This window comes from Rousettus aegyptiacus, unplaced genomic scaffold, assembly GCF_014176215.1.
Source record: "Rousettus aegyptiacus isolate mRouAeg1 unplaced genomic scaffold, mRouAeg1.p scaffold_m13_p_2, whole genome shotgun sequence".
Lineage (NCBI taxonomy): Eukaryota > Metazoa > Chordata > Mammalia > Chiroptera > Pteropodidae > Rousettus > Rousettus aegyptiacus.
Genome location: NW_023416295.1, coordinates 125,141,432 through 125,166,070, shown reverse-complemented (window position 1 = coordinate 125,166,070; position 24,639 = coordinate 125,141,432). Strand labels below are relative to the sequence as shown.

The window sequence follows — 24,639 nt, the reverse complement described above, 5'->3', positions numbered from 1 at the left end:
TGTGGTGAGGCCGCTGCCAGGTTTAGGGCGGAAGGAGTTCAGGATAAGAAGGGGAACGAAAGATGGCGGCAGAAGCGCTGCTGTCCAAGCTGTCGGGGCTGCTGTTCTTGGGGTTCCTGTTACCTGCAAGCTTCGCTGGTGGTGTCGGGAGCCTGAACCTGGAAGAGCTGAGTGAGATGCGTTATGGGATTGAGATCCTGCCGTTGCCCGTCATGGGAGGGCAGGTGAGCAAGCGTAGAGCGGGCGAGGGTCTGGGGCTAGGGGAAGTGGGAAAGAAGAGGAAGAAGGACAGCTGTGGAGTCTGCGGCGGGAGCTTAAGGAGAATCGGGAAGAGTAGGTAGGAGTTTTACTATATCTCCTGAAAATCGCAGACTGAGACCCATTTCCTCGGGGCCGGGGACTGGGAGGGGGTGAGGCTTCCGGCTGTCAGCATAAGGTTCTAGTTCCTGATCGAAACAACCCCCCTCCCCAGGCTCCGCCCCAGTGGAGAAGTGGGAGTGCCCTCTCCCTTCACCCGTCCAAAGGAGCTGGAGGACTTGTGGCTCACTCTGTCTTGACGGGGACTTTCCCCGGGGTCTGAAGAGGGATCTCGTTGTCCTGCCTGATCCTAGCCTCTCTTTGCTTTCCTGTCCCCCAACTCTCCCTTCTTTCCCAGAGCCAAGCTTCAGACGTGGTGATTGTCTCCTCTAAGTACAAACAGCGCTATGAATGTCGCTTGCCAGCTGGAGCTATTCACTTCCAGCGTGAAAGAGAGGAGGAGGCGCCTGCTTACCAAGGGCCTGGGATCCCTGAGTTGTTGAACCCAATGAAAGATGCTCCCTGCCTGCTGAAGGTGAAAGGGACTGGGATGGATGGAATGAGGGTTTGGAAACTGTCTGAGAACCAGAGTGCCAGTGAGTAGGACAGAATGGGGAGGACCTGTCAGAGTTAAGAAGGCCATTGGAGGAGTAGACAGTGTACAGACAGGAAAGAAGCAAAGAATCTTGCAACCACTGATGACATTTTGCTACATGAAGAGGAGGGTTAGGATAGAAGATATCAAAATAAGGGTAAAGCCGAAACTGAGGGACAGTGTGAGGTGGGAGAGGCATACCCCTAAAGAAGCCCTCCTGATAAAGTCACCCCCTGCCCCTATCACTCTCTGCCCCAGTATCCTGTTTTCATTGTAGCACTTTTCATAATCTGAAATCATCTTATTAACTGAATAATCAGTGTATTTATTTTTGGTCTGAGTCCCAGCACTAGAATGTAAGTTCATGAGGTCAGAGAATTTATCTTGTTCATAGGTATATCTCCAGTGACTAGAACAGCACAAGAAATGTAGTTCAATTAATACTTGAATATTTGATGTTTCCCTGGTCTGAGTGCTTCAAGGACACCATTTCTTATCTTTATGGAAAGCAAAACAGGAATTTTAAAAAATTTTTAAAAAGGGAGGCAGGGAAAGCCCACAGGTGGAAAACAGACTTTAGAGGTATCTCTCTGAGTCACAGAGGAAAACAGCCCTCCCTCCCTCCTCACTAAGAATCCGGTGTATTGAGTGTAGCAGCAGAGAGCGATGAGAAAATGGTAGGTTATGTGTCTTGGAGCCAGGAGAGATTCTGGTTCCAAGAAGAGACATCTACACTTCATCTTCCTGTTTGTTTATTTTTTTTTATTATCAGACCAAGGACTGGTGGACATATGAATTTTGTTATGGACGCCACATCCAGCAATATCACATGGAAGGTGACTCACTTCTCCATTTTTCCTAAGCCTTCAGCAACCTGTCATGGAAGGTGACCTTCCTCCCCAGTCCCCTTCCCTCATAGTCCTCTTAGAAGGGAGTAATCATGATTCATTGTGGTGTCTGTTGCAGATTCAGAGATCAAAGGCGAAGTCCTCTATCTCGGCTACTACCAATCTGCCTTCGACTGGGATGATGAAACAGCCAAGGTGGCAGCAGTGTGGGATTGGGCAAGAAAGGGGTCCTGGCTGCAGACTAAGAGCCCTGACAAAAAAGGGGAGGGTCAGAATTAGCTGATGTGTTTCTTGGGACTTGGTAGCCATTAGGACAATGTGCCATTCTTCCTCCTTGCTGTATTTCTCACACTCCCTCCCTCCTGCCTGATGTCCTCCCCAGGCCTCCAAGCAGCATCGCCTGAAACGCTACCACAGCCAGACTTATGTCAATGGGTCCAAGTGCGACCTCAATGGGAGGCCCCGGGAGGCCGAGGTTCGGGTGAGTCCTGAAAGAGGGAAGCTGATACTTCTTCAGTGACAATTCAGATTTTAATTGAAGAGGGAAGGTTTGCATTTTACAGTCATGAGGGTCTCTCTTATCACCTTAAACCCTACGTTTAAGACTCTTATTTCCAGTTGCCCAGCTGGATGTCACTGTCTTGATATTCAGAAGCACTTCCAGTCAGCATTTCCCAAGTTGTCTTCTCCAAACCTCCAACCACACTTACTTCTATTTCCATGATTCTCCTTTCTGTCACCTAAGCTAGAAACCTGAATGTCATTAATGACTCTTCCTTCTCCTTCGCTTTGTCCTCCTTTCTTCATTTAATGGCTCTTCATTTAATGGGCTCCACTCTGGGGATACAGTGGTGGGCAAACTTGCAGCCCCTGTCCCCACAGAATGCATAGTCTAGAAAGGAAGACAGATATTAACAAAAGAACCACAGAAATTAGTCTGTAATTACAGAGAAGTCATATGAAGGAACGGAATCTAGAGTAAATATCATTCTATTCTAGATTTCTCTCATAACTCTCTTCTTCTTTCCTATGTTGGTACCTTCATCTCTCACCTGCATCACTGCCAACAGCCTTTAAACAAGTGTTCCTGATCTAGTGGTCTTTACTGAGTACAGGCAGGCAGATGTATGGTGGGAAAAATTCCTTAGGTGATGCCAATGTGTATTCACAAACATACACACCTGTCAAGAACTACATGACAAGAATTATCTTTCTGTAATACACATTTGCACGTGAGTTGTGTGCTAGTAAATGTTGAACACCCAGATCATGAGTGTAGGGTAAAGGGAGAGGAGAGGGGAGCCCTGATTTATAAAGTTTGCCAGTATCTGTGGTGTACCTATCCCCACCATGGCCAAATTCATGCTATCACCATGATATCAACTGTCTTGCAACATTACTGAAAATTTCCTAGTTGGCTCTTGTGAACTGGCGTGAGCTGGCTCCAACATACCACTATAAACCTGTGTTACTTCTTTGCCCAGTCCTGGAAAACCTTCAGTAATTCTGCTTGTTCAAAGGATAAGATCCAAATATTCCAACCCAAACTGGGGTGATTGCAGTGGAGGTAATGGGAAGCAGTCAGATTCTGGATGTATTTTGAAAATAGAGCCAATAAGATATATTGATAGATTAGATTTTGGGTAGAGTCAAATATGACCCCCATTTTTAGCTTAAGTAACTGAAAGTGGGAGGTGTTGGGCATGTGAAGGCCAAGATGCCTATCAGACATCCCTGCGGCAATATCTAGTTGGTAGTTGACTCTGTGATTCTGGATTTCGGGGACAGGTCTGGCCTGGAAATGTAAATACTCATTATATTTCTGCTCCATTGACCTTCTTTCTTTTCTTTGACCCAGTAGATCTCATTGTTTCCCTCTGCCTAGAGTTGTCTTCCCTGAGGTCTTTGAATGGCTGGTTCCATCCCCTCATTCAGGTTATATGTCCCTGTGACAACTCCAGAGGGAGACCTGATGTAGGAACACAGATACACACACTAAGGTGCACTCTTCTGCCCCCATCTTTCTTTCTCTATCCTTGTAAATTCTTTAAAGATGTGTCACTTCCTAAAATCATCTTACCCGTTTGAATGGACTATATCTGTCCCCACTAGAATAAGCTCCAGGTAGTGAGGGACAATATCTGTCTTATTTTCTGCTATATCCTCAGTGCCTGGAACAGTGTAGGCACCAAGTAGGTGCCCAGAAATTATTCAGTGAATGAATGGAATGAATGATAAGCCAGTCCAAATGTCACTTACTTTATGTGAGCTTTCTTGGCTAACCCAGAAAGTTAGTTGTCTTCTTTCAGTGGTTCATATACCTACATGCACATCCACATGTACCCATGTCTTAGTACATTTGGGCTGCTATAACAAAATACCACAGGCTAGGTAGCTTATAAACAACAGAAATTTATTTCTCACATTTCTGGAAGCTGGAAGTTGAAGGTCAGGGTGCCAGCATGGGTGGGTGAGGGTCCTCTTCCAGGTCACAGACGTCTTGTATCCCCACATGGTGGAAGGGGTCAGGGAGCTCTCTGGGGTCTCTTTTATAAGAGCACTAATCCTGTGCATGCGGGCTCCATCCTCATGACCTAAGCACCTCCCAAAGGCCCCACTTCCTAATACTATCACATTGGGGGTTAGGATCTCAACATATGAATTTTTGGTGGGGCACAAACGTTCAGACCATAGCAACCCACAAGCATCCACACATATCTAATCTATTACAGCACTTCACCATATTCTCTTTATTTCTTTACTACTTTGAAACTTCAGTAGGCCAGGAGCTGACAGCGAAGATTGTGTTTTCCTCCTATCTATTGAACATACGCCCTGTGCCAAGCTCTATATAATAGAAACTGGGGATAAAATGATGACTGAGGGACCAAGTCCTGCTCTCAGACATTAAATGCCACAACATGCAGGAAAAGTATTTGGACAGGTGAAGTACATATCATAGGGGAGCATACAATGAAGGAACTAATCAATTCTAGGTAAAGGAGAGGCCCCTGGGAGAAAGTGACATTTGATGTAACTGATGATTGAAGGATAAGGAGTTAGTCCAGCAGCTGTAGAGGAGTGGGAGAGAGAAGAAGAAGGCATCCCAGGTAGAAGATGCAGTAAGTACAAAAGACCTGAAGGCAAATGGCCTGTCTCAGGACTTGAGAGCTGTTCACAGTGACTGGAGAGAATTGTGGGAAAGGGGTTTGGAAGGTTGTATAAAGAGAGCTGGGCAGTTGTCTAAAGGGGACAAGTCACAGGTCATGAAGCTCTGTAGCTATGTTAAGGAGTTTGGACAACCTGAGAAACAAGGGAGAGCCAATGAAGTGTTTTAAACAGAACAATGACATATTCAGTTTTGGTTTCAAAGGCTCACTCTGGCTGGAGTATAGTAAATGATTGGGAAACCAGTTAGAAGGTGGTTGTAGCAATAAAGATGAGAAAACCAAGGTGGCCTGGGGATGAAGAAATGTGAATTTCTCTGGAGATTTAAGGGATGAAATCAATAAAGTAAGATGAATAAAATAAGACAATTGAAGGATAAGGAGTTACAAAGTAAGATTCCCGGGTTTCTGGCTTAAGCAACTGAATAGATGGTGAATCCTATTACTGAGATAGGTATAGTAGGAAGAGGAGTAGATTGAATAAAGAAAAATGATTTTGGTTTTGAATAGGATGATTTTAGTGTCTGTAGTCATCCAAGCAGAGATATCTGAGGAGGCTGTTGGATCTGTAGGTCTGGAGCTCAGACCCACAGAGTGATCTGAATTGAACACACAGAATTGGGAGTCATCAACATATTGGTTATAATTGGAGTCACAATATGGATAAAATCCCCCCAAAGAAACAGTATATAGTGAGAAAAGTGGGACAGAACTTTGAAAGAGCCATCACTGAAAGCATGGGCAGAAGGGCTTAGCCAAGAAGAAAAGGCCAGAGAGGAAACTATGGTGACATGGAACTCAGGAAGGACATGTTTCAAGAAGGGACTGTTCCACGGTGTTGACTACATATGAACCTTCAGGGAAGAGGCACTGGAACCAGGTGAAAATTCCTAAATTTTCTATTCCCAATCACCCTTGCCCAGTCCTTAGGTTGAACTTAATGGCAGAGGCAATTGGCGATCTCTGCTAGAACAGTTTCAGTGGGGTGGTAAAAATGAGGTGTTGAGGAAAGTGGTGAAGTCTAGATAGGAAGGAGAGGAAAAGGCATGCCCTAAAGAGAGAGGCTGTGGTGTTGGGGAGGGTGCTACTTGGTTGTGTGTTTTAAGAGGGGAGCACGTTTAAATATTGTTAGGTGGACCTGGTAGAAAGGAGAGGTTGAGGTACAGGAGAAGGAACAAGAAGAGAATGTGGACAGGGCTGGGATGCAGAACACAGGAGAGCAGTTATCCTGAGGAGAGGGGCTCTAGGGTTGTAACTAGAATGAAAGGGTTTTGAATTTCCTGAAGAGTCCGGAAATTTCAGTAACAGAAAATTGAGAGCATTCCAGCCTGGTTGCTTCTCTTTTTCAGTTCTCATATTTTGACCACTCAAGTTCATTGCCTGTGTGATTGAGTAAATCCCTCACTCCAGGGCAAGCATGGTGAAGTTCCATCTTCCTGATGCCTCATTAGAAACAGTGTGCATAGTGTTTGGGAAAAGTAGTTTCTGTGGGGTTTGGGAACAATTGGCTAGCCATCTGGAATTAAATAAACTTGGATCCCTATCTCAATTCTTATGTAAGATTTCAGATAGATCTAGGATTTTTTCATTTTTAATTTTTAATTATGAAACATTTTAAATATAGAGAAAATGATTCATAGAGACCCACAAATTCACTGCCAGGTTAAACAGATGTTAACATTTTGCCACATTTTCTTCAGATCTCTGGGTTTTTTAATAAAAGAATAAGATGCTAATGATATAGGTTAAAGACCAGCCTCTCATTTCTTCTCTCTCCCTCCTCTATAGAAACAACCACAAACATCTCCATACTTGCTTTATACTTTTATTACTGATACACATATCATAGACAATACATATTGTTTTGTGCTTTAACAATGTTGTGTAACCATTACCAACATCCATCTCCAGAACTTTTTATAATCCCAAACTTACTCCTTAAAGAGTAAGTTCCTATTTCCTCCTTTCCCCAGCAGCTTTTCTACTTTTTGTCTCTATAAATTTGCCTGTTCTATGTACTTCATATAAGTGGAGTCATATAATATTTGTTCTTTTGTGTATGGCTTATTTTATTTAGCATGTTTTCAACTATGTTGTAGCATATATAAGAGTTTACTCCTTTTTATGGTATATTCCTTTCATGGAATATTTAATAATATTTCATTATGTATATATACCACATTTTGTTTATTCGTCTATTGATAAATGGACATTTGGTGTTTCTTTTGGATAATGACTCTTTTGGATAATGCTGCAATGAATGTTCATGTACAAGTATCTGAGTCGTTTTCACTTCTTTTAGGTATGTATCTAGGAGTGGAGTATACCTTATGATAATTCTATATTTAGCTTTTCGAGGAATTGCCAAGCTGTTTTCCACAGCAGCTACACTGTTTTACCGTCCCACTACCAATGCACAAGGATTGCAGTTTCTCCACACCTCCTCCAATACTTATTTTCCTCTTTTTTTTTTTTTTTTTTTTTAATAATGTGACCATGTTAATGGATATGAAGCAGTATCTTACTGTGGTCTTGATTTGCATTTCTCTAATGACTAATGATGCTGGGCATTTTTTCATGTGCTTATTGGCTATGTGTATATCTTCTTTGGAGAAATGTCTATTCAAATCCTTTGCCCATTTTTGAATGGAGAAATTCGTTTTTCATTGTTGAGTTGTAGGAGTTCTTCATATATTCTAGATAGTAATTGCTTATCGGTATATGATTTACAAATATTTTCTCCCATAATAGTGTTTCTTATGCACAAAAGTTTTTAATTCTGATGAATTCTAATTTTGGTGTCATATTTATAATGATTATAAGATTTTTTTTAGGTTTATTATGCGTGAAACATTAGTAAATTATAATTTCATAGGCCATTATTTAGTTGTCTACATTTTCAAATGTATTAGTGTTTTCTTTTTCATAATATGTTTCTGAAACTGTATCCTCATTTTAATTCCTAATATTGACTTTGCCTTTTCTCTTCTTGTTGATCTGTCTTGTCAGAGGTTTGTCTGACTTATTAGTCCAAGAGCCACCTTTTGACTTTGTTTATCCTTTCTATTGTCTGTTTACTATTTTCCTAACATCCTCATTATTTTATCTTTATTGTTTCCTTCTTTCTTTGTATTCTCTTTCTAACTTCTTGGAGTTTTTTTTTACACTTGAAAAATTCTATATTTAATTTTTCAACTAGATATTACATTCTCAAAATTCAAATATAGAAATGCTTAAAAAGTATACAGAAAAAGTCTTAACATACCTTTCCCCTTATCAGCCTGTTCCATTTGCATAAGAAAGGTAACCATTGTTAGCTCCTTTTTATACACTCAGAGGTTTTTTAATGCATATGTAAACATATATCTTTGAGCTCTTTCCAAGTAAATGTATTAACAGCTTCCTCATTCTTTTTTTTTATAGTCTCTGTTATTCTCTTATACACCTGTACCATCATTTGTCTAAATAGTTTCCTGTCGGTGGACATTTAGGTTGTTTTAATTTTTTTTATTACTTATAGAAGTGCTACAATAAATAACTTTATACCTACAGAATATATGGAGATTAAATTCCTGGAAGTAGACTCGCGTTATTTTTATATGTACTGTAAAGTTACCCAGCAGTGTATGAGAATATCAGTTCCCTTATAGCTATGCCAACCCAATGTATTTTTAAATGATGAGTTTTGGCCCATGATCAGATAGGCATCAGAAGGAGAATGATTTCCTAGTCTGGTTTTAACGTGCATTTCTCTTAGGAAGAGACATGAAATCTTATTTTAATTTAAGAGCTATTTTTCTCTTTCCTCCTTTACTCTTCTTTCAACCATGTAAATTCTTTGTTCATTTACCTAATGGGTTGTGGATCTTTTTCTCCTCAATTTATAAGAGATCTTCATCTAATAGAGAGATTAACCCTTTGTCCTGATAGGAGTTGCAACTATTCTTCCACCTATTTTTGCGGCATGCTTCCCTCACATTCTCCTTTCCTAATCATCCACTTGACTCTGAGGGCTACGTTGATTGCATCCCTCAAGTTTTGATATATGGTGTTTCCATTATGGTTTGTGCTTTGCTTCAGAACTTACTTAGTATTATGCTTATTATTTTTCTAAACACATATGTTTTATTTCTGTTGTTTTTATATGATTGCTATTGATTTTGAATTTTATGCCATTGTGTCACTGATTCCTTTGGTCATTCTGGAGACTTTGTGAAGATCTTTGAAAAAAGGATCTGGGCATGCTTGAAAACATGTGTTTTCTCTAATTATTCAGTTCAAGACTATAATTGTGTTTCAAATTTTCTACTAATATTTGTCCAGTTGCCCAATCAATTGAAAGTAGCTTATTAAATTTTTCACTATAGTGGTGGATTTGGCAGTTCTGTTAATTTTTCCTTCATATATTTTGAGACTGCGTTAGGTGCATATAAATTCAGAATTCTGATATCTTCATGGTAAATTATTCCTCTTACACTTTAATGTTGTGACTATTTGTTCCTATTCACATTTTTAAAAATTTATGTGAAACATAAACCTGTATAAAACATACCTGCATGTGGAAGAAATAATGGGAAATATCTATCTAATCACCTCAAGTTATAGAAGAACACTGACTGTACCTTGAAAGCTCCTCTGTACCCCTGCACACCACATCCCTCTCGGTCCCTTTACCACAGAGGTAATTAACTGCTGTCCTGACTTTGAGGATAATTCCTTTGCTTTCTTTAGAATTTCACCACCTGTGTATGCATCCCATTTCATGTAGCCTTTTTCTGAACTTTATACAAATGGCATCACATTGTATGAAAACAACCATTACCTATACAGAGTTCTTCTGGGACTTGTTTCTTTTGCTCAGTACTCTGTTTATGAGATTCATCCATGTCCATGTCTGTAGCTGCAGCGCATCCACTTACATGCATGTGTGGTATTCCTTTGTATAGTTCATCAACATCTATCCATCCAAATGACCTTTCGTGGATATTTGGATTGTTTCCAGTTTTCTGCTATTACCAAAAACTGCTGCTATGAACAACATTCTTTTTTTTTTTTTTTAGCATTTTATTTTATTATTAGTTTCAAGTATACAGTACATTAATTAGACATTTATATAGTTTATGAAACGATTCCTCCCATTACTCCATCACCCCTCTGGCTCTACTCCTAGCCATTACATTACTGCTGACTGCGTTCTCTATGCCGTGCTCCCCACCCCTGTGACCATTTCTCAACTACTAATCTATGCTTCTTTAACCCTTCACTGTAACACTATCTCCTAATATAAAGTACAAGAATTTCATAGGAGAGAATTTCATTTGGGAATAGTACAATTGCTGAGTCATAGGGTATGAAGGTAAGTCCATGTTCTACTTTATTTGGCAACACAGAATATTACCCTAAGTTTTTGTTACCATTTACATTCTTATTTAAATGTATGAGTTCTCAACATTCCATACCCTGGCCAATATTTGATGTCTAACTTTACATTTTTACTAATTTATTAGGTGTGTAATGGTATCTCATTATGAACTTAAATTGCATTTCACTGATTCCTAATGATCATCTTTTCAAGTATTTATTGATTTCAAGTATTTATGAAACTGATTTAAACTAATGTACTTAATTGATATCTTAACTATTAGACAAACTTCTATTTGAAATTAAATGATTTATTGATTTTCTAATGTTAAGCCAATTTTGCATTCCTGAGATGAACCCAGTTTAGTCTTATGCATTATTCTTGCCCTTTCATATCTTGCTGGATTCTGTTTGCTGCTTTTTCATAAGACTCTATTTTTTAAATTTTTGTTGTTCGATCAGAGTTGACATTCAGTATTATTTTATGTTAGTTTCAGGTGTACAGCATAGTGGCTAGACATTTATATAATTTATGAAGCGATTCCCCCAATTAATCTAGTACCCACTTGGCACTATACATAGTTTTTATAATATTATTGGCTATATTCCCTGTGTTGTACTTTACATCCCTGTAACTATTTTGTAACTACCAATTTATACTTCTTAATCTTTTCACCTTTTACAAAGGACTCTTACATACAGGCAGGCATACCCTGGAAATAGTATGGATTCCCTTCCAGAACTCTGCAATAAAGTTAGTATCACAATAGAGTCATGGTTTCCCAGTGCATAAAGAAGTTATGTTTATACTGTAGTCTGTTAATTATACAATAGCATTATGTCTAAAAAACAATGTACGTATATGAATTTAAAATATTTTATTGCTAAAAAATGGTAACCATCATCTGAGCCTTAAGCGAGTCACAGTCTTTTGCTGGTGATGGGCATTACCTTCAGTTTGTAAGAAACACAGTATCTGCAAAGCTCAATAAAGTGAACCTCAGTAAAACAAGATATGCCTATGTATCTCCTGCGAGACACTGATCTGTAGTTTTTCCTTTTAGTACTGTCTTTAAAAATTTTTTTTTAATTTTTACTTATAGTCGACATTCGATATTATATGAATTTCAAGTGTACAGCATATTTATATAACTTACCAAGTGATTCCCACTCCCCACCCACCTTAAGGCTAGTTTCCACCGGACACCATACATAGTTTTTACAGTATTATTGACTATATTCCCTATGCTGTACTTTATATTCCTGTGACTGTCTTCTAGTACTATCCTTATCATGTTTTGGTGAATAGGTTTGGCTAGCTTCAAAAGATAAGCTCAAAAATGTTCTCGCTTTTTCTGTACTCTAAAGGTGTGTAAATTGCAACTTAAAAAGGCAACCCCTTGATTGACCTCACAGATTGCAAGGAACTTGTCGGTTTACACTCCCTTATTTTTAATTTTTCATGCCTACACCTGGTCTTCTTAGGTGCTCTCCCATCCAAGTACTAACCAGGCCTGAAATCAGACAGGATCAGGCTTGTTCAGGGTGGCATGGCCGTAGACTTGCAATTTTTATTACTTTAATGTTTGCTAGAATTCACATGTAACATCATCTTGGTCTAGATTTTCTTTGTGTGAAGATTTGAAACTACTGATTCATTTTCTTAGTAGTTTTAGGACTATTCAAGGTTTCCTATTTCTAGTTGGGTCAGTTTCAGTTATATTTCTTAGGAATTTGTCTAGTTCATCTGATTTTTCAGATTTATTGTCATAAAGTTGTTTGTGATATCCTTCTATTTTTATAATCTATGATTAGATCCCTCTTTTTATTCCCCATGGGTTATTTTTGCCTTGATCTTTTGTTATTGGTCAGTCTCACCAGAGGTCAGTTTCATTAGTCTTTTCGAAAAACCAACTTTTGGCTCTGCCAAGCTTCTCTATTATATTTGCTTTCTATTTTATTAATTTCCACTCGGTCTTTATTTTCCTTCCTTATCCTTTTTTGGAGGTTTATTTTGCTGTTCTTTTTTCAACTTCTTGAAATGAATGCTTAGCTCATTCATTTCCAACTTTTCCTTTTTTATAATATAGCTCTTCTAAATTTCTTTCCAAGTACTACTTTAGATACTTCTCACAAGTTTTTTTATGGCTATTTTAAGCTTCTTTATCTAATTTTCAAAAGGATAACACTTTTCCTGATTCAAAATCTATAAAGTATAGGAAGCTGTGCAATGAAAGTTCCCCCTCCCAAACTCACCTTTCATTTGCTCAGTTCCTGTTGTGCCTTCCCACCCACCCCTCACTTCACCATCCCCAAACCTGCTCTTGGTTTATCATGTGTCCTTCCAACCTTTCTTCGTGTGTTAATAATCAATTATGACTTGAAGTCCTTATTTCCTTTTCCTTTTACACACAATATACAGTGTATTAAACATGTTCTGCATCTTGTTTTTATATATCTTAACAATAATTCCTAGAGATTTAGTGGCAGTACATCTAGACTTTTTGTTTTTACATCTGCATAATATTCCATTGTATGAATATTCTGTTATTTTGTCACCAGTACAGTAGTCATTGACATTTTCCCCCATTTTTTTTTTATCACAAAAGATTATTACATTATACATATGTTCATGTGTAAATATATCTTAAAAATATAATTTCTGGATACAGGTTATTTATATTTAAAGATTATCTTTAAAAATTTTTTATTATAGAAAATCAGAGATAACTTTATTATGATCCCCTGTGTATCATCTAGCTGTAAAACATAAGCACAATGCCATATCACACTAAAAAATTAACAGTAATTCCTCATCATCAAATATTCAATATTTTCAAGTTGCCCGATTATCATATAGTATTTTTTTATGGTATTATTTAATTTGAGTCCTTTTAAACTTGTTGAGACTTATATGGTTTATATATTTCAATTGCCGTGAATGTTTCTTTGTGCTTGAAAGGAATGTGTACTCTATTGTTAGTATAGTGTTTTCTGTATCTCTTTTAGGTCATGATTATTAATTGTGCTGTTCAAATCTTTTGTATCCTTACTGATTTGTCTCCCACTATAATTATGGATTTGTCTGTTATTCTTTATTATTCTTTCAATGTATTCATTATTTTTCTGTCAACTGTTGCTTTATGTATCATGGGGCTATGTATTAATTTATTCGACAAAGGTTTATTAAGTGCTTTTATGTGCCAGGCACTGTTCTAGTTGCTTGGGGATATTTCAGGGAACAAAACAGACAAAAATTCCTGTTCTACATGGGAGAGACAGACAAGAAGCAAGATAAAGAATTACATGTAATTTAAATTACTTTCCTCATAAACTGAACTTTTTAAAATTTTGAATTGACTTTTTTTATCTTAGTAATTTATTTCCTTAAAGTCTCTTGTGTGATAATATAGCTATAACAACTTTCATTGAGTTATTTGTTTATTGTATTTTTTCATACTTTTACTTTTATCCTTCTACATTTTTATGTTTTAAATGTATTCTCTAAACAGGATATAGTTGTATTTTTAAAAATTTTAATCATTATATATACACACACATATATATATTTGGGTATATGTCTAATAATTTGTGCTTTCTTTTGTTCTACTTCTTCTGTTTCTTTTTCTGTCCTTTCTTAATCATTCCACCTCCTCTCTTGTCTGAGTAAGAAGTTATGCATTTTCTTTTATTTGTTTTTTTAAATAACAGTTTTATCAAGATATAATTCATATGCAATACAATTTCATGTGCGATTCAGTGTTTTTTTAGTATACCCACAGAGCTGTGCAACCGTCACCATAATTTTTGAACACTGTCATCACCCTAAAAGAAATCTGCCTTTTAGCAGTTACTCACCATTCTACACTCCTATCCCCATCCTCCACTCTAGACAACCTCTACTCTTTCTGTCTCTATAGATTTGTCTACTCTAGACATTTCATATAAATGAAATTGTACAATATGTAACCTTTTGTGTCTGGCTTCTTTCACTTAGAATGTTTTTAAAAATTATCCATGTGTAGCATGTACCAGTACTTCATTACATTTTATTGCCAAAAACATAATATTCCTTATCCTATTTATCTATTCCTCAGTTGGTTAACATTTGGGTTGTATGAACAAGGCTGTTTTTAACATTGTGAACAAGTTTTTGTGTGGACATATGTTTTCATTTCTCTTGGTATATACCAAGGAATTGAATTGCTAGATATATGGTAATTAATTATATGTTTAACTGTTTGAAGAACTGCTACACATTTCCCAAAGCAGTAGCACCATTTTACAATCCCACCAGTAGTAATTGAGTTTCAGTTTCTCCACATCCTCATCAACACTTGTTTTTATCTTTTTGATTATAGCCTTCCTAGTGAGTATGAAGTAACATCTCGGGGTTTTGATTTGCATTTCCTTGGTGGTTAATGATGTGGAGCATCTTTTTTTTTTTTTTTTAGATTCACTTTATTTATGGAGCATTTTTTCATATACTTATTAGCAGTTTATATATGTTCTTTGAAGGAATGTCTATTCAGATATTTTGCCCATTTTAAGATTGTGTTATTTGTCTTTTTATTTTTGAGTCGTAAAATTTCTTTATATTCTAGATACAAGTCCCTTATCAGATACATGATTTGCAGATATTTTCTCCCATACTTTGGGTTGTCATTTCACATTCTTAATGGTATCCTTTGCAGCATGAAAGCTTTTAATTTTGATAAATTCCAATTTATCTATTTTTCTTTTGTTATTTGTGTTTTTAATGTCTAATAAACCACTGCCTCATCTAAGTCCTTGAAAACTTAAACCTATATTTCCCTCTAAGAGTTTTATAGTTTTATATTTAGGTCTTTGATCCATCTGGAGTTAATTTTTGTATGTAGTATGAGGCAGGAGTCCAACTTCATTCTCTTGCACGTAGATTTCCAGTTCACTTAGCATCATTTGTTGAAAAGACTATCCCTATTGAGTTAACTTTACTGAAAAATCAAATGATGAAAAAAGTGAAGGTTAATTTATGGACTCTAAATTCTGTTTCATTGGCCTATATATCTGTCCTCATGTCAATACCACGCTGCCTTGATTATTGTAGCATTGTAGCTTTGTAGCAGGTTTTGAAATCTAAAACTGTGAGTCCTCTAGTTTTGTTCTTTTTCAAGATTGTTTTGGTTATTTGGAGTCCTTTGAACTTTTACATGAATTTAAGGATCAGTTTGTTAATTTCTGCAAAGATGGCAACTGGATCTTAGATGGAGATTGCATTGAATCTGAGGAATATTGCCCTCTTAACAATATTGTAATCTATGAACTTGGATGTCTTTCCATTTATTTGTTTTAATTTCTTTCAGCAATGTTTTGTAGTTTTCATAGTACATGTTTTATACTTAAGTTTGCGACATTTATTTCCAATTATTTTATTCTTTTTGCTGCTATTGCAAATGGAGTTTTTTTCTTAATTTTATTTTTGGATTGTTCATTGCCAAGTGTATGGAAATACAATTGATTCCTGTATCTTGCAACCTATGGAACTCATTTAGTAGTTCTAATAGTTTTTTTAATGGATTCCTAAGGCTTTTCTATATACAAGATCAGGTCATCCATAAATAAAAATGACTACTTTTCCCAATCTAATCACTTTGTATTTATTTTTCTTGTTTTAATTACCTTGGTCTGAACCTCTAGCACAATGTTGAATAGACATGGCCAGAGCAAACATCCTCATCTTCTTTCTGACCTTAGAGGGAAACCGTTCAGTTTTTCATCATTAGGTATCAGGTTAATGAAGTTTTCTTCTATTCCTAGTTTGTTATTTTGATCATAAAGAGGTGTTGAATTTTGTCAAATGCCTTTTCTGTTTCCATTGAGATGATCATGTGGTTTTTGTCCTTTATTCTATTGATAGAGTGTGTTAAGTAAATTAATTGATTTTTTTTTTCCTGTTATCTCAACCTTGTACTCCTGGAATATATCCCACATGTTGCTGAATTCATTAACTAGGAATATTTGAGGATTTGGGAGTTCTATATTCATAAGAGATTTTAGCCTGTGGCTTCCTTTTCTTGTGGCATCTTTGTCTGAATTTGATAGTAGGGTAATATTGGCCTCATAGAATTAGTTGGGAAGTATTCCTTTCTCTTCTATTTTTTGGAAGAGTTTGAGAAGCACTGCTCCTTATTACTTTTTAAATGTTTGGTGGAATTCACAAGCAGACCTGTCTGGCCCAAGCTTTTCTATGTGAGTAGTTTTTTTTATTTTTTTATTTTTTTTATTGCTAATTCAATCTTTTTACTTGTTATAGGTCTATTCAGATTGTCTGTTTCTTCTTGATTCAGTTTTGGTAGTTTGTGACTTCCTGATTTCCCATTTCACCAAGTTATCTGATTTGTTGGCATATAGGTGTTCCTATACGCCCACTTTTTATTCCTTTTTATTCCGTGAGGTTGGTGATGCCCACTCTTTCATTTCCTGTTATACTAATTTGAGTTGTTTTTTCTTGGTCAGTCTAGCTAAAGTTTGGTCACTTTTATTGATCTTTTAAAAATCAACTTTTAGTTTTATTGATTTTCTCCATTGCTTTTCTATCCTCTATTTTAGTTAATTTCTGTTCTAATCTTTATTATTTCCTTCCATCTATTCGTTTTGGGTTTAGTTTGCTTTTCTTTTTTCAGTTTTTTAAGGTGGAAGGTTAGGTTATTGATTTCAGGTCTTTTTCTTTTTTAATATTAAATATTTAATATTTAATCATTTTACAGGTAAAATTTTCCTTTGAATACTGATTTAGCTGCATCCCATAGTTTTAATATGTTGTATCATAGTTTTCATTCATCTCAAAGTATTTTATAATTTTCTTGTGATTTTTTTTCTTTGACCCACTGGTTACATAGGAGTATATTGTTTAATTTCTACATATTTGTTAATTCCCTAAATTTCTTTATGTTACTGATATCTAATATCATTCCATTGTGGTCAGTTTTAAATTCTGACCACAGATTTAAATTATTTGTATAATTTAAATTCTAAGTTCTTTGAACGTATTTATAAGGAGTACTTTAAACTTTTCTGTGAAATCCAACATCTGTGCCCTCTCATAGGCATTTTCTGTTGCTTGCTTTTTTCCTAGGTAAGGCTCCCACTTAACTGTTTCTTTGCATATCTCATACCTCATAATTTTTTTGTTGAAAACTGGACATTTAAGGTAATATATTGTTGCAACTCCAGATACTGATACCTGCCCTCCACCACAAGACTTGTTTTTGATGTTTGCTTGTTTATTTCTTCAGTGACTTGGCTGGACTATTTTAGTGAAGCTCATTTCCCCTGCAATATAAAGCCTCTCATGTTACTCCCCTGAGGGCACGGTCTTTGGCTCTGCAGGGCTCTCTTTGATTCTCTTTTGCTGATCTGTTAAGCTCTTTACCTCTGTTGATATCATACCCACCTACCTGTTAAGGTCCACTAATTGTTGGCTGATTGATTATAGTTTTTGACATATAAGGCATAAATTGCTTGATAATCTGATCCATAAATTTGGGTTCCTTTACAAGGCTTGTTTTTTATGAAAATATTTTAGTTTTTTTCTGACCTCAGGAAAACTCTTAATTGCTGTGTCTTTCCTTGGTTTTCTCTGTTAAATTGGTTTTCTCTGTTAAATAGCTTGTGCTTTAATGGAGCTACCAGCCTTTTCTGAACTGTTCACCAAAATCTCCATTTTTTTTTTTTTTTTTTTTTGAGGGTGCCCTTAGGCTTCAACTTCCCTATACAGTTTCACATAAAGTCAGTTGCTTCGGAGGGAGCTAAAGAGCTCTCTGTTCTTAGGGGTTGCTTCTTCCCCTGGGCAAAATCACTCTTGCTCTGGAGCTGGTGTCGGGGACAGTGACCCACTTCTCCGAGAGACACTCCTGTTTTATAATCTGGGAACTAGTCAGGGGCGATAGCCTCTGGCCCTCTCAGTTTGCATCTCTGTTATAAAACCTCCACCCTATTAGTGATCTGGGGTTAGGGTGATCAGGGCCCCAATATTCCTGTCTTGCTGCACCTGAGGCATACAGCCTCTGTGTTGAGTGGGGCTGGATGGAGGAAGCGAGTCCTCAAGGTCTTGACCATATTCACCAGGAATTAGTCTGCAACTTAGAGCTGGGAAAGGTGAGAAATACTGGTGGCCTGCTCCTCCTGGTGAAATACCATATTCCTTGACTGGATGCAGAGGAGATGGGAATCTCCCCCCCACCCCCGCCTTTTTTTTTTTTTTACCACATTCTCCTGGAGCATCTAATTTAGATATGGGATGGGGTTAGGGACCTAGAAGAAGGGAGCAGGTCATGGCCCAAGTGCTGCAAACTTTTGCTGTTCAAGACTTAGTAACAGATATTTCTTAATTTGCTCTATGTCCTTAGGAAAATTTCCAGCGATTTAAAATATATATGTTTTTAAAGATTTTCACCAGTTATGGAATTCCACTAGGGAGAATGGGTCTGCAGAGCTCCTCATGCTGCCATTCCAGAAATGGGACCTCTCTTTTAGTTTTCATAATTACTTTAGAAATTACAATGGTGCATACTTAATTTATCAAAGGCTAGCATTAATTGACGTCTTTACTCTCTTTCTGAATAACAAAGATCTTATAACTGCAGTTTTTATTGTATACACATACATGTACACACTCAAAGAATATAGATATTTAACATATATGTAGATTTATCAACTATGTATAGATACATACATACTATATTTACATAAAGCAAGAATGTGAAACAAATCATCTGGTTACTTACGGTTAAGCTGCCTGAGTTCAGTTCTTGTTTTTACCACTTACCAGCTGGTCAACCTGAACAAGTTTCTTAACTGCCTCAAACCTAAGTTTCTTGAGCCCCAGAGTTGAGATCCTAATACTAATTTGTGATGATTAAGTGAGTTAATATATGTAAAGTGCCATATATATAATATATGCATAGTATCTGACATACAACGAGTGCTTAATGAAAGTCAGCTGTTCTAATAACTGAAGGTAATTATTGGTGGTAGTTACTTCTTATCCTCTCTGCCCTGGCAGTTCCTCTGTGACGAAGGTGCTGGTATTTCTGGGGACTACATTGATCGTGTGGATGAGCCCTTGTCCTGCTCCTATGTACTGACCATTCGGACTCCGCGGCTCTGCCCCCACCCTCTCCTCCGGCCTCCACCCAGTGCTGCTCCCCAGGCCATTCTCTGTCACCCCACCCTACAGCCGGAAGAGTACATGGCTTATATCCAGAGGCAAGCTGGTGAGTAATTAAAAGATCAAGGAGAAGGGGAGACATGGGGAGGGACAAGCAGAAGATAAAGTACTGAAGAGCCCAAAGGAATGTGTCCCTGTTCTGTCTGTATGCTGTTTTTCAGTAGACTCAAAGCAGAATGGAGATAAAATCATAGAGGAGCTACAAGACCTGGACCCTCAAATGTGGAGCGAGACCAAGTCTGGCGTGGTGCCCACAAAGAGAGCAAGTAGGGCCTTGCTGCACCTCTTCTATGAAACTTGTTTCCATTTCTTCCCTTTCCCAGTCTTAGTGTCCTGAACTGACTGTTGGGATGAAGTGAAAAAGTACTAAGGGGTGTACCCACCTCAATAATAGAGAAGGGGAATGTCCCCATTGTTTTTGCTCCCTTCCATTTTCCCCTCCTTTCATATTCCTCCCTGTCCTCTGTATCCCAGGTGCAATCCCAACCAAGGACGAAAATAAGGAATCAGATTTCTGGAAGATGATTCATGAGCCAGAGGACCAGGCCCCAGGAGGGGAGGGGGTACAGGCTGAGGTGAGAGCGGGCTTCTTGGCCATTTCTCTGATGAGGCTGAACCTGAGCTGTGGGGTGGAGGGGCCCCTGAGGTCATTCATTATGAGATGACCTATATCAGTATAGGAATACAAGGATATACCCAGAACCATTGCCTTGAGAGTATGGTAGGTATAAACAAGCTTGCATTCTTGATTTTGCCCTCTTCCCTTTATTAGGAGCAGGAACCAGATATTGAGCCAGCAGATCCAGCTTCGGGTTCTCCTGACGGTAGGTGAACCCTTCAGGTCTCCTTTGCTGCTGGGATATATTTTCGGGTTGGCAGGGGTGGGGGTAGAACTAAACACTGAGAGGGAGGTTGGATAGCCAGATCAGTAGCAAATTCACTTTTACAGGCATTAGTACCCTTTGTAGACAACAATTCTCTTCTAGGGAGGTAGCAGGCACAGTGGTTCCACTACTTACTGACTTTGTAATCTTGGACAATTTCACTTAACCTCCATTTCCTCACCCATAGCATGTGGTTAATCACCCCTACCTTTGAAGGTTATTGTGAGATTAAATGAGAATGAATTTTTAGTTCACAGTGGAATGTCTGAAACTGAGTAGACAAAAACTGTTCATATTTGTGGAATGAGGAGAACAGGATTGAGGGAAGAAGAACCCTTGTCCCCAGAATCTATTCTGGAGTCCTAAAAACTGGAGTGATTGCCAGGAGAGCCTCAGCAGTGCATGAAAGAGCAGGGGCCTTAGCAGTTTGTTAGCATCCTTCTCTCTCCTGTGAGTCCGCCTTAGGCCAGTGCTCTCTGGAGGCGTATGTTTGTCCCTATCTCTCTGACCAGACATTTAGCTCCTGGAGATAGGGACCATGTCCTCCCTTGGTCTCCTCAACTCCTCTCCTTAGGAAGTCAAAATAGAATTTAGGACATAACAGATCCATTCCTATTCTTTCCTCTCAGATTTTCAGAACAATGTGCAGGTCAAAGTCATTCGGAGTCCTGCAGACTTGATTCGATTGATTGAGGAGCTGAAAGGTGGAACACAAAAGGTATGGGTCTTGCTCAAGGGAGGGGTGGAATCCGCCTCCCTCTTAGGAGCATTTGAAGAACCACCCTTGACCTGAGCTGGGCCCCATAATACTGGTTCCCTGCCCTGCCTTTACTCCTCTTTAGTTCCCCGCTGCCACACCCAGCCACTGTTTGTCTCTTGCCCCCCCCACCATGTGTCTTTACTGAAACTCCAACCATCTCCCTCTTTCTCCCAATCCCCCCGTCCACCCAGGGGAAGCCAAATGCAGGCCAGGAACAACCTATAGACAGTGCTGCAGAAGTCCCTCACAGGGAACCAGAAGTGAAGGAAAAGGGTGACACAGAACATCAGAATGAGGTGGAAGAAGAGGAGGACGATGAGGATGAAGATGAAGATGAGGATGAACGTCAATTACTGGGAGAATTTGAGAAGGAATTGGAAGGGATGCTGCTCCCATCAGACCGAGAGCGGCTCCGTTCAGAGGTGAAGGCTGGCATGGAGCGGGAGCTGGAGAACATCATCCAAGAGGTGAGTGGCTCTTCCTCCTGTTGCTTCCACCCCTGTCTGCTCCTGACCTGTGGGCAGGTCAGGCCAAGGGGCTGAAAGGACAAAGGGCAGCACCTAGCGCAGCATGGGGCCTGGGACAGGGCCTTCTGAGTTGTTTGTTTAATTAGTGAGGAAAGGGGATCAGAGAGAGGTATGAGACTTCTTCTACATGGCTCTCCTGTAGAGCCCGGACCCCTGGCCTTCACTGCCCAGCCCCTTGACTCTCCACTCCCCTCTTGGGCATTCCAGACTGAGAAGGAGCTGGACCCAGATGGGCTGAAGAAGGAGTCAGAGCGTGATCGGGCTGTGCTGGCTCTGACATCCACTCTCAACAAACTCATCAAAAGGCTGGAGGAAAAGCAGAGTCCAGAGCTGGTGAAGAAGCAGAGGAGGAGGGTTGTCCCCAGAAAGCCTCCCCCTACCCCGCGACCAGCAGGTGAGAGCTGTCAGCTGAGAAGCCAAGTCCCTTGTCTCCAGCCCTCAGCTGGTGTTTGTTAGAGGGCATCACGCTCTTTCCATTCTGAGAGCAATCGTTCTCTTCCCTCGTTCCGGAACACTGTTCTCACTCTTGCCTTCTTCCCACTGTGTCCATCCTTTTGCCTGCTTACCTCCTATTCACCCCTTCGAGAAGTAGCTTCTAGAACATGTCTGTCTTATTCTCTGACTGGCTCCCATACCACCTAGTGCTTAGCACTTTGCCCATGACATAGTGGGTGATCAGTAGATATTAACTGAATGACCGTGAGCCTGGGTGCTGAAGACTGCACATCTGTGCAGGGTGCAACTTTACAACAATTAGGACTTTGCTCCAGGAGAGGCCCCAGCTGGAAGGCTGTCATCAGGAAGCCAGCTGCTCATAAGCCAATTGCCTGGACAGACTTGAAGCTATCCCTTCTTCTTGCACCCCTTTGTGTCCATTCCATGGGGTCCTATGGGCGTGGAGATCAGACATTCCAAATGGAATATTCAAGCTTCAAACCTTCCATCTTTCTCTGTAAACACTGATGTGTCTTTTGAGTACCAACATGGGGAATGCCAAACCACAGTTTTTCAACGCATTTCTTAAAACAAAACTTCGTAGGCCCAAGTGGCCTGATTTTTGCTTCAGAAATCAGTTGTTTTCCTATCGGTTTTGGGCAGAATTATTGGGTCCAGAGGGAAGAAGGGAGGATACAGTTGCCGAGGGAGCTCTATAGGCTACAATGGGGTGAGGGGGGCTAATTTATTTTGGGCCCTGACTCTACGTGCTTGAGATGGAATAACTGCCAAAACAAATTGATGGCTTAGAGAGAGGTGACCACGACAGCTCCTAACCCTGGAGTCACTGCTCTGCTTTGTGTCTCCCTGTGTGTCTCCCCCTCTAAGAGGAGGATCCTGAGCACAGAGTCCGGGTCCGGGTCACCAAGCTCCATCACGGAGGCCCCAATCAGGATCTGACAGTCCTCGAGATGAAACGGGAAAACCCACAGCTGAAACAAATCGAGGGGCTGGTGAAAGAGCTGCTGGAGAGGGAGGGACTCACAGCCGAAGGTGGGCCCTGGAGGGTGGGGCTGCATTAAGCGCTGTTGGAAGGGCTTGCTGCCTGAAGCAGAGGGGCTGGGTCAAGATGGACTGGAGACCTCTGCTGGGGACTTGGGGGGCAGAGGACCTGCAGTGAAGCCCCTCCCACTTCCTCTCTTCTCACTGCCTATCCTGCTCCTTTTCAGGGAAAATTGAGATTAAAATTGTCCGACCAGGGGCTGAAGGGACTGAGGAGGACACACGTTGGCTGACTGATGAGGACACGAAAAACCTCAAGGAGATTTTCTTCAATATCTTGGTGAGAGGCATCCTACCCCCAAGCCCTGGACCTCCAGCCTGCCCCCTCCTCTAGTGCACTGTGGTGTTGAGAGCATGGTTTAGTCACACAGGTACATCCCAGCCTCACCACTTTCTGAGCTTCAGTTTTCTCACCTGTAAGAGAGGCTGATGATTCTGGCAGTTGGGTGTTCGGGCCCTCAGCAAGGGGCCTGTAAGAAGTGCATGTGCCCCATCTCTGCCTTCCCCATGCTGCCAGTCCCTGGATCCTCCAGTGCCCAGTGCTTCCCTGGGCTTACCAGTCAGCATTCCAGCTCACCCCACACCCCCCACCACCAGGTGCAGGGAGCCGAAGAGGCGCAGAAGGAGCGGCAGCGGCAGAAAGATCTGGAGAGCAATTACCGCCGGGTGTGGGGCCCTCGAGGTGGGGAGGGCACTGGGGACCTGGATGAATTTGACTTCTGAGATCACCACTACCATCAGTTCGCTGAGGAGTCCAGAGTCTTCCTAGACTGGCCCTGTTGCCTCTCTACCCAACTCCTACTCACTGGGACCCTGAAGACAAAAACAACAGAGTAGAGCTGAGCTGTGGACTTCTGGGGGCCCAGCTGGAGGTGTGGAGGGGCCGTGGGGCGAGCGCTGCTGCTACTGCTGAGAGCTGCCCTGAGACCGCCCAGGCCTGTGAGTTTTGCTCTCCCAGGCTTCCTTCTCCGTATGTCCCTTTCTTGCCTCCCCAACTTTCCCTTTATGTTCCCTAACTAGTTTCCTTTCCCTTCCCTATCTAAAGAGTTGGTAAGATCTTTGGAGAGCGGTAGAGCAGGGGAAGCAAGAAACATGAGCTGTGCAGCAGCCCCTAAGAGGCAGGTCCCCCCTCCTGCCACTGTTCAGAGTCACCTACCCCCTTCCTTTGCATTGGTTTGGGATTTCCTGCTCTTTCCTTTTCCACACTGTTCCCTACAATCTGTGCTTCTGAGTTGAGGAACCGTCCTCTGTTGCTGAGGAAATGGGAGAAAGTTGCCCATCACCTCTGACAAAAGGGTGGGGTACAGAATCACCCACCATATTCTTGATCAATCAGGTTTCTAAATAAAAAACTGGACCATCGCTCCATCAATCTACTTTTTTCTTTTGTTGGGGGCGAAGGGTGGGTAGGTGCGGTGGAGAGTCAAGTGGGGAAGAGGCTTGGTGCTCTCTTCAGGGTAGAGCGCACACTGTCTCATTACATTCTGTGCTC

General features: G+C 40.0%; 1 protein-coding gene across 4 annotated transcripts; it reads left to right on the top strand.

Moving 5' to 3' along the window:
• OS9 (OS9 endoplasmic reticulum lectin) lies at positions 1 to 24,519 on the top strand. 4 transcript variants are annotated; one of them, XM_016127717.2, is made up of 15 exons: positions 26 to 224; positions 656 to 832; positions 1,665 to 1,728; positions 1,859 to 1,935; positions 2,123 to 2,221; positions 19,315 to 19,525; positions 19,644 to 19,745; positions 19,954 to 20,054; positions 20,252 to 20,303; positions 20,993 to 21,081; positions 21,315 to 21,590; positions 21,858 to 22,044; positions 22,974 to 23,138; positions 23,315 to 23,427; positions 23,745 to 24,519. In XM_016127717.2, exons 1-15 carry the CDS (start codon positions 63 to 65, stop codon positions 23,868 to 23,870), a joined length of 2,001 nt encoding a protein of 666 aa, XP_015983203.2. In that variant the 5' UTR covers positions 26 to 62; the 3' UTR covers positions 23,871 to 24,519. The 4 variants fall into 4 exon arrangements, with proteins under 4 accessions (XP_015983205.2, XP_015983203.2, XP_015983201.2 ...); XM_016127715.2 differs by having other exon boundaries at positions 19,641 to 19,745; XM_016127719.2 differs by lacking the exon at positions 22,974 to 23,138 and having other exon boundaries at positions 1 to 224.
• Positions 24,520 to 24,639: the final 120 nt, after the last annotated feature.

Coding starts and splice junctions, on each gene's coding strand:
- OS9 (XM_016127715.2), top strand. CDS start 63: ATGGCGGCAGAAGCGCTGCTGTCCAAGCTGTCGGGGCTGCTGTTCTTG. Junction 225..655: donor TGCCCGTCATGGGAGGGCAG/GTGAGCAAGCGT, acceptor CTTCTTTCCCAG/AGCCAAGCTTCAGACGTGGT. Junction 20,055..20,251: donor GGGAGGGGGTACAGGCTGAG/GTGAGAGCGGGC, acceptor TCCCTTTATTAG/GAGCAGGAACCAGATATTGA.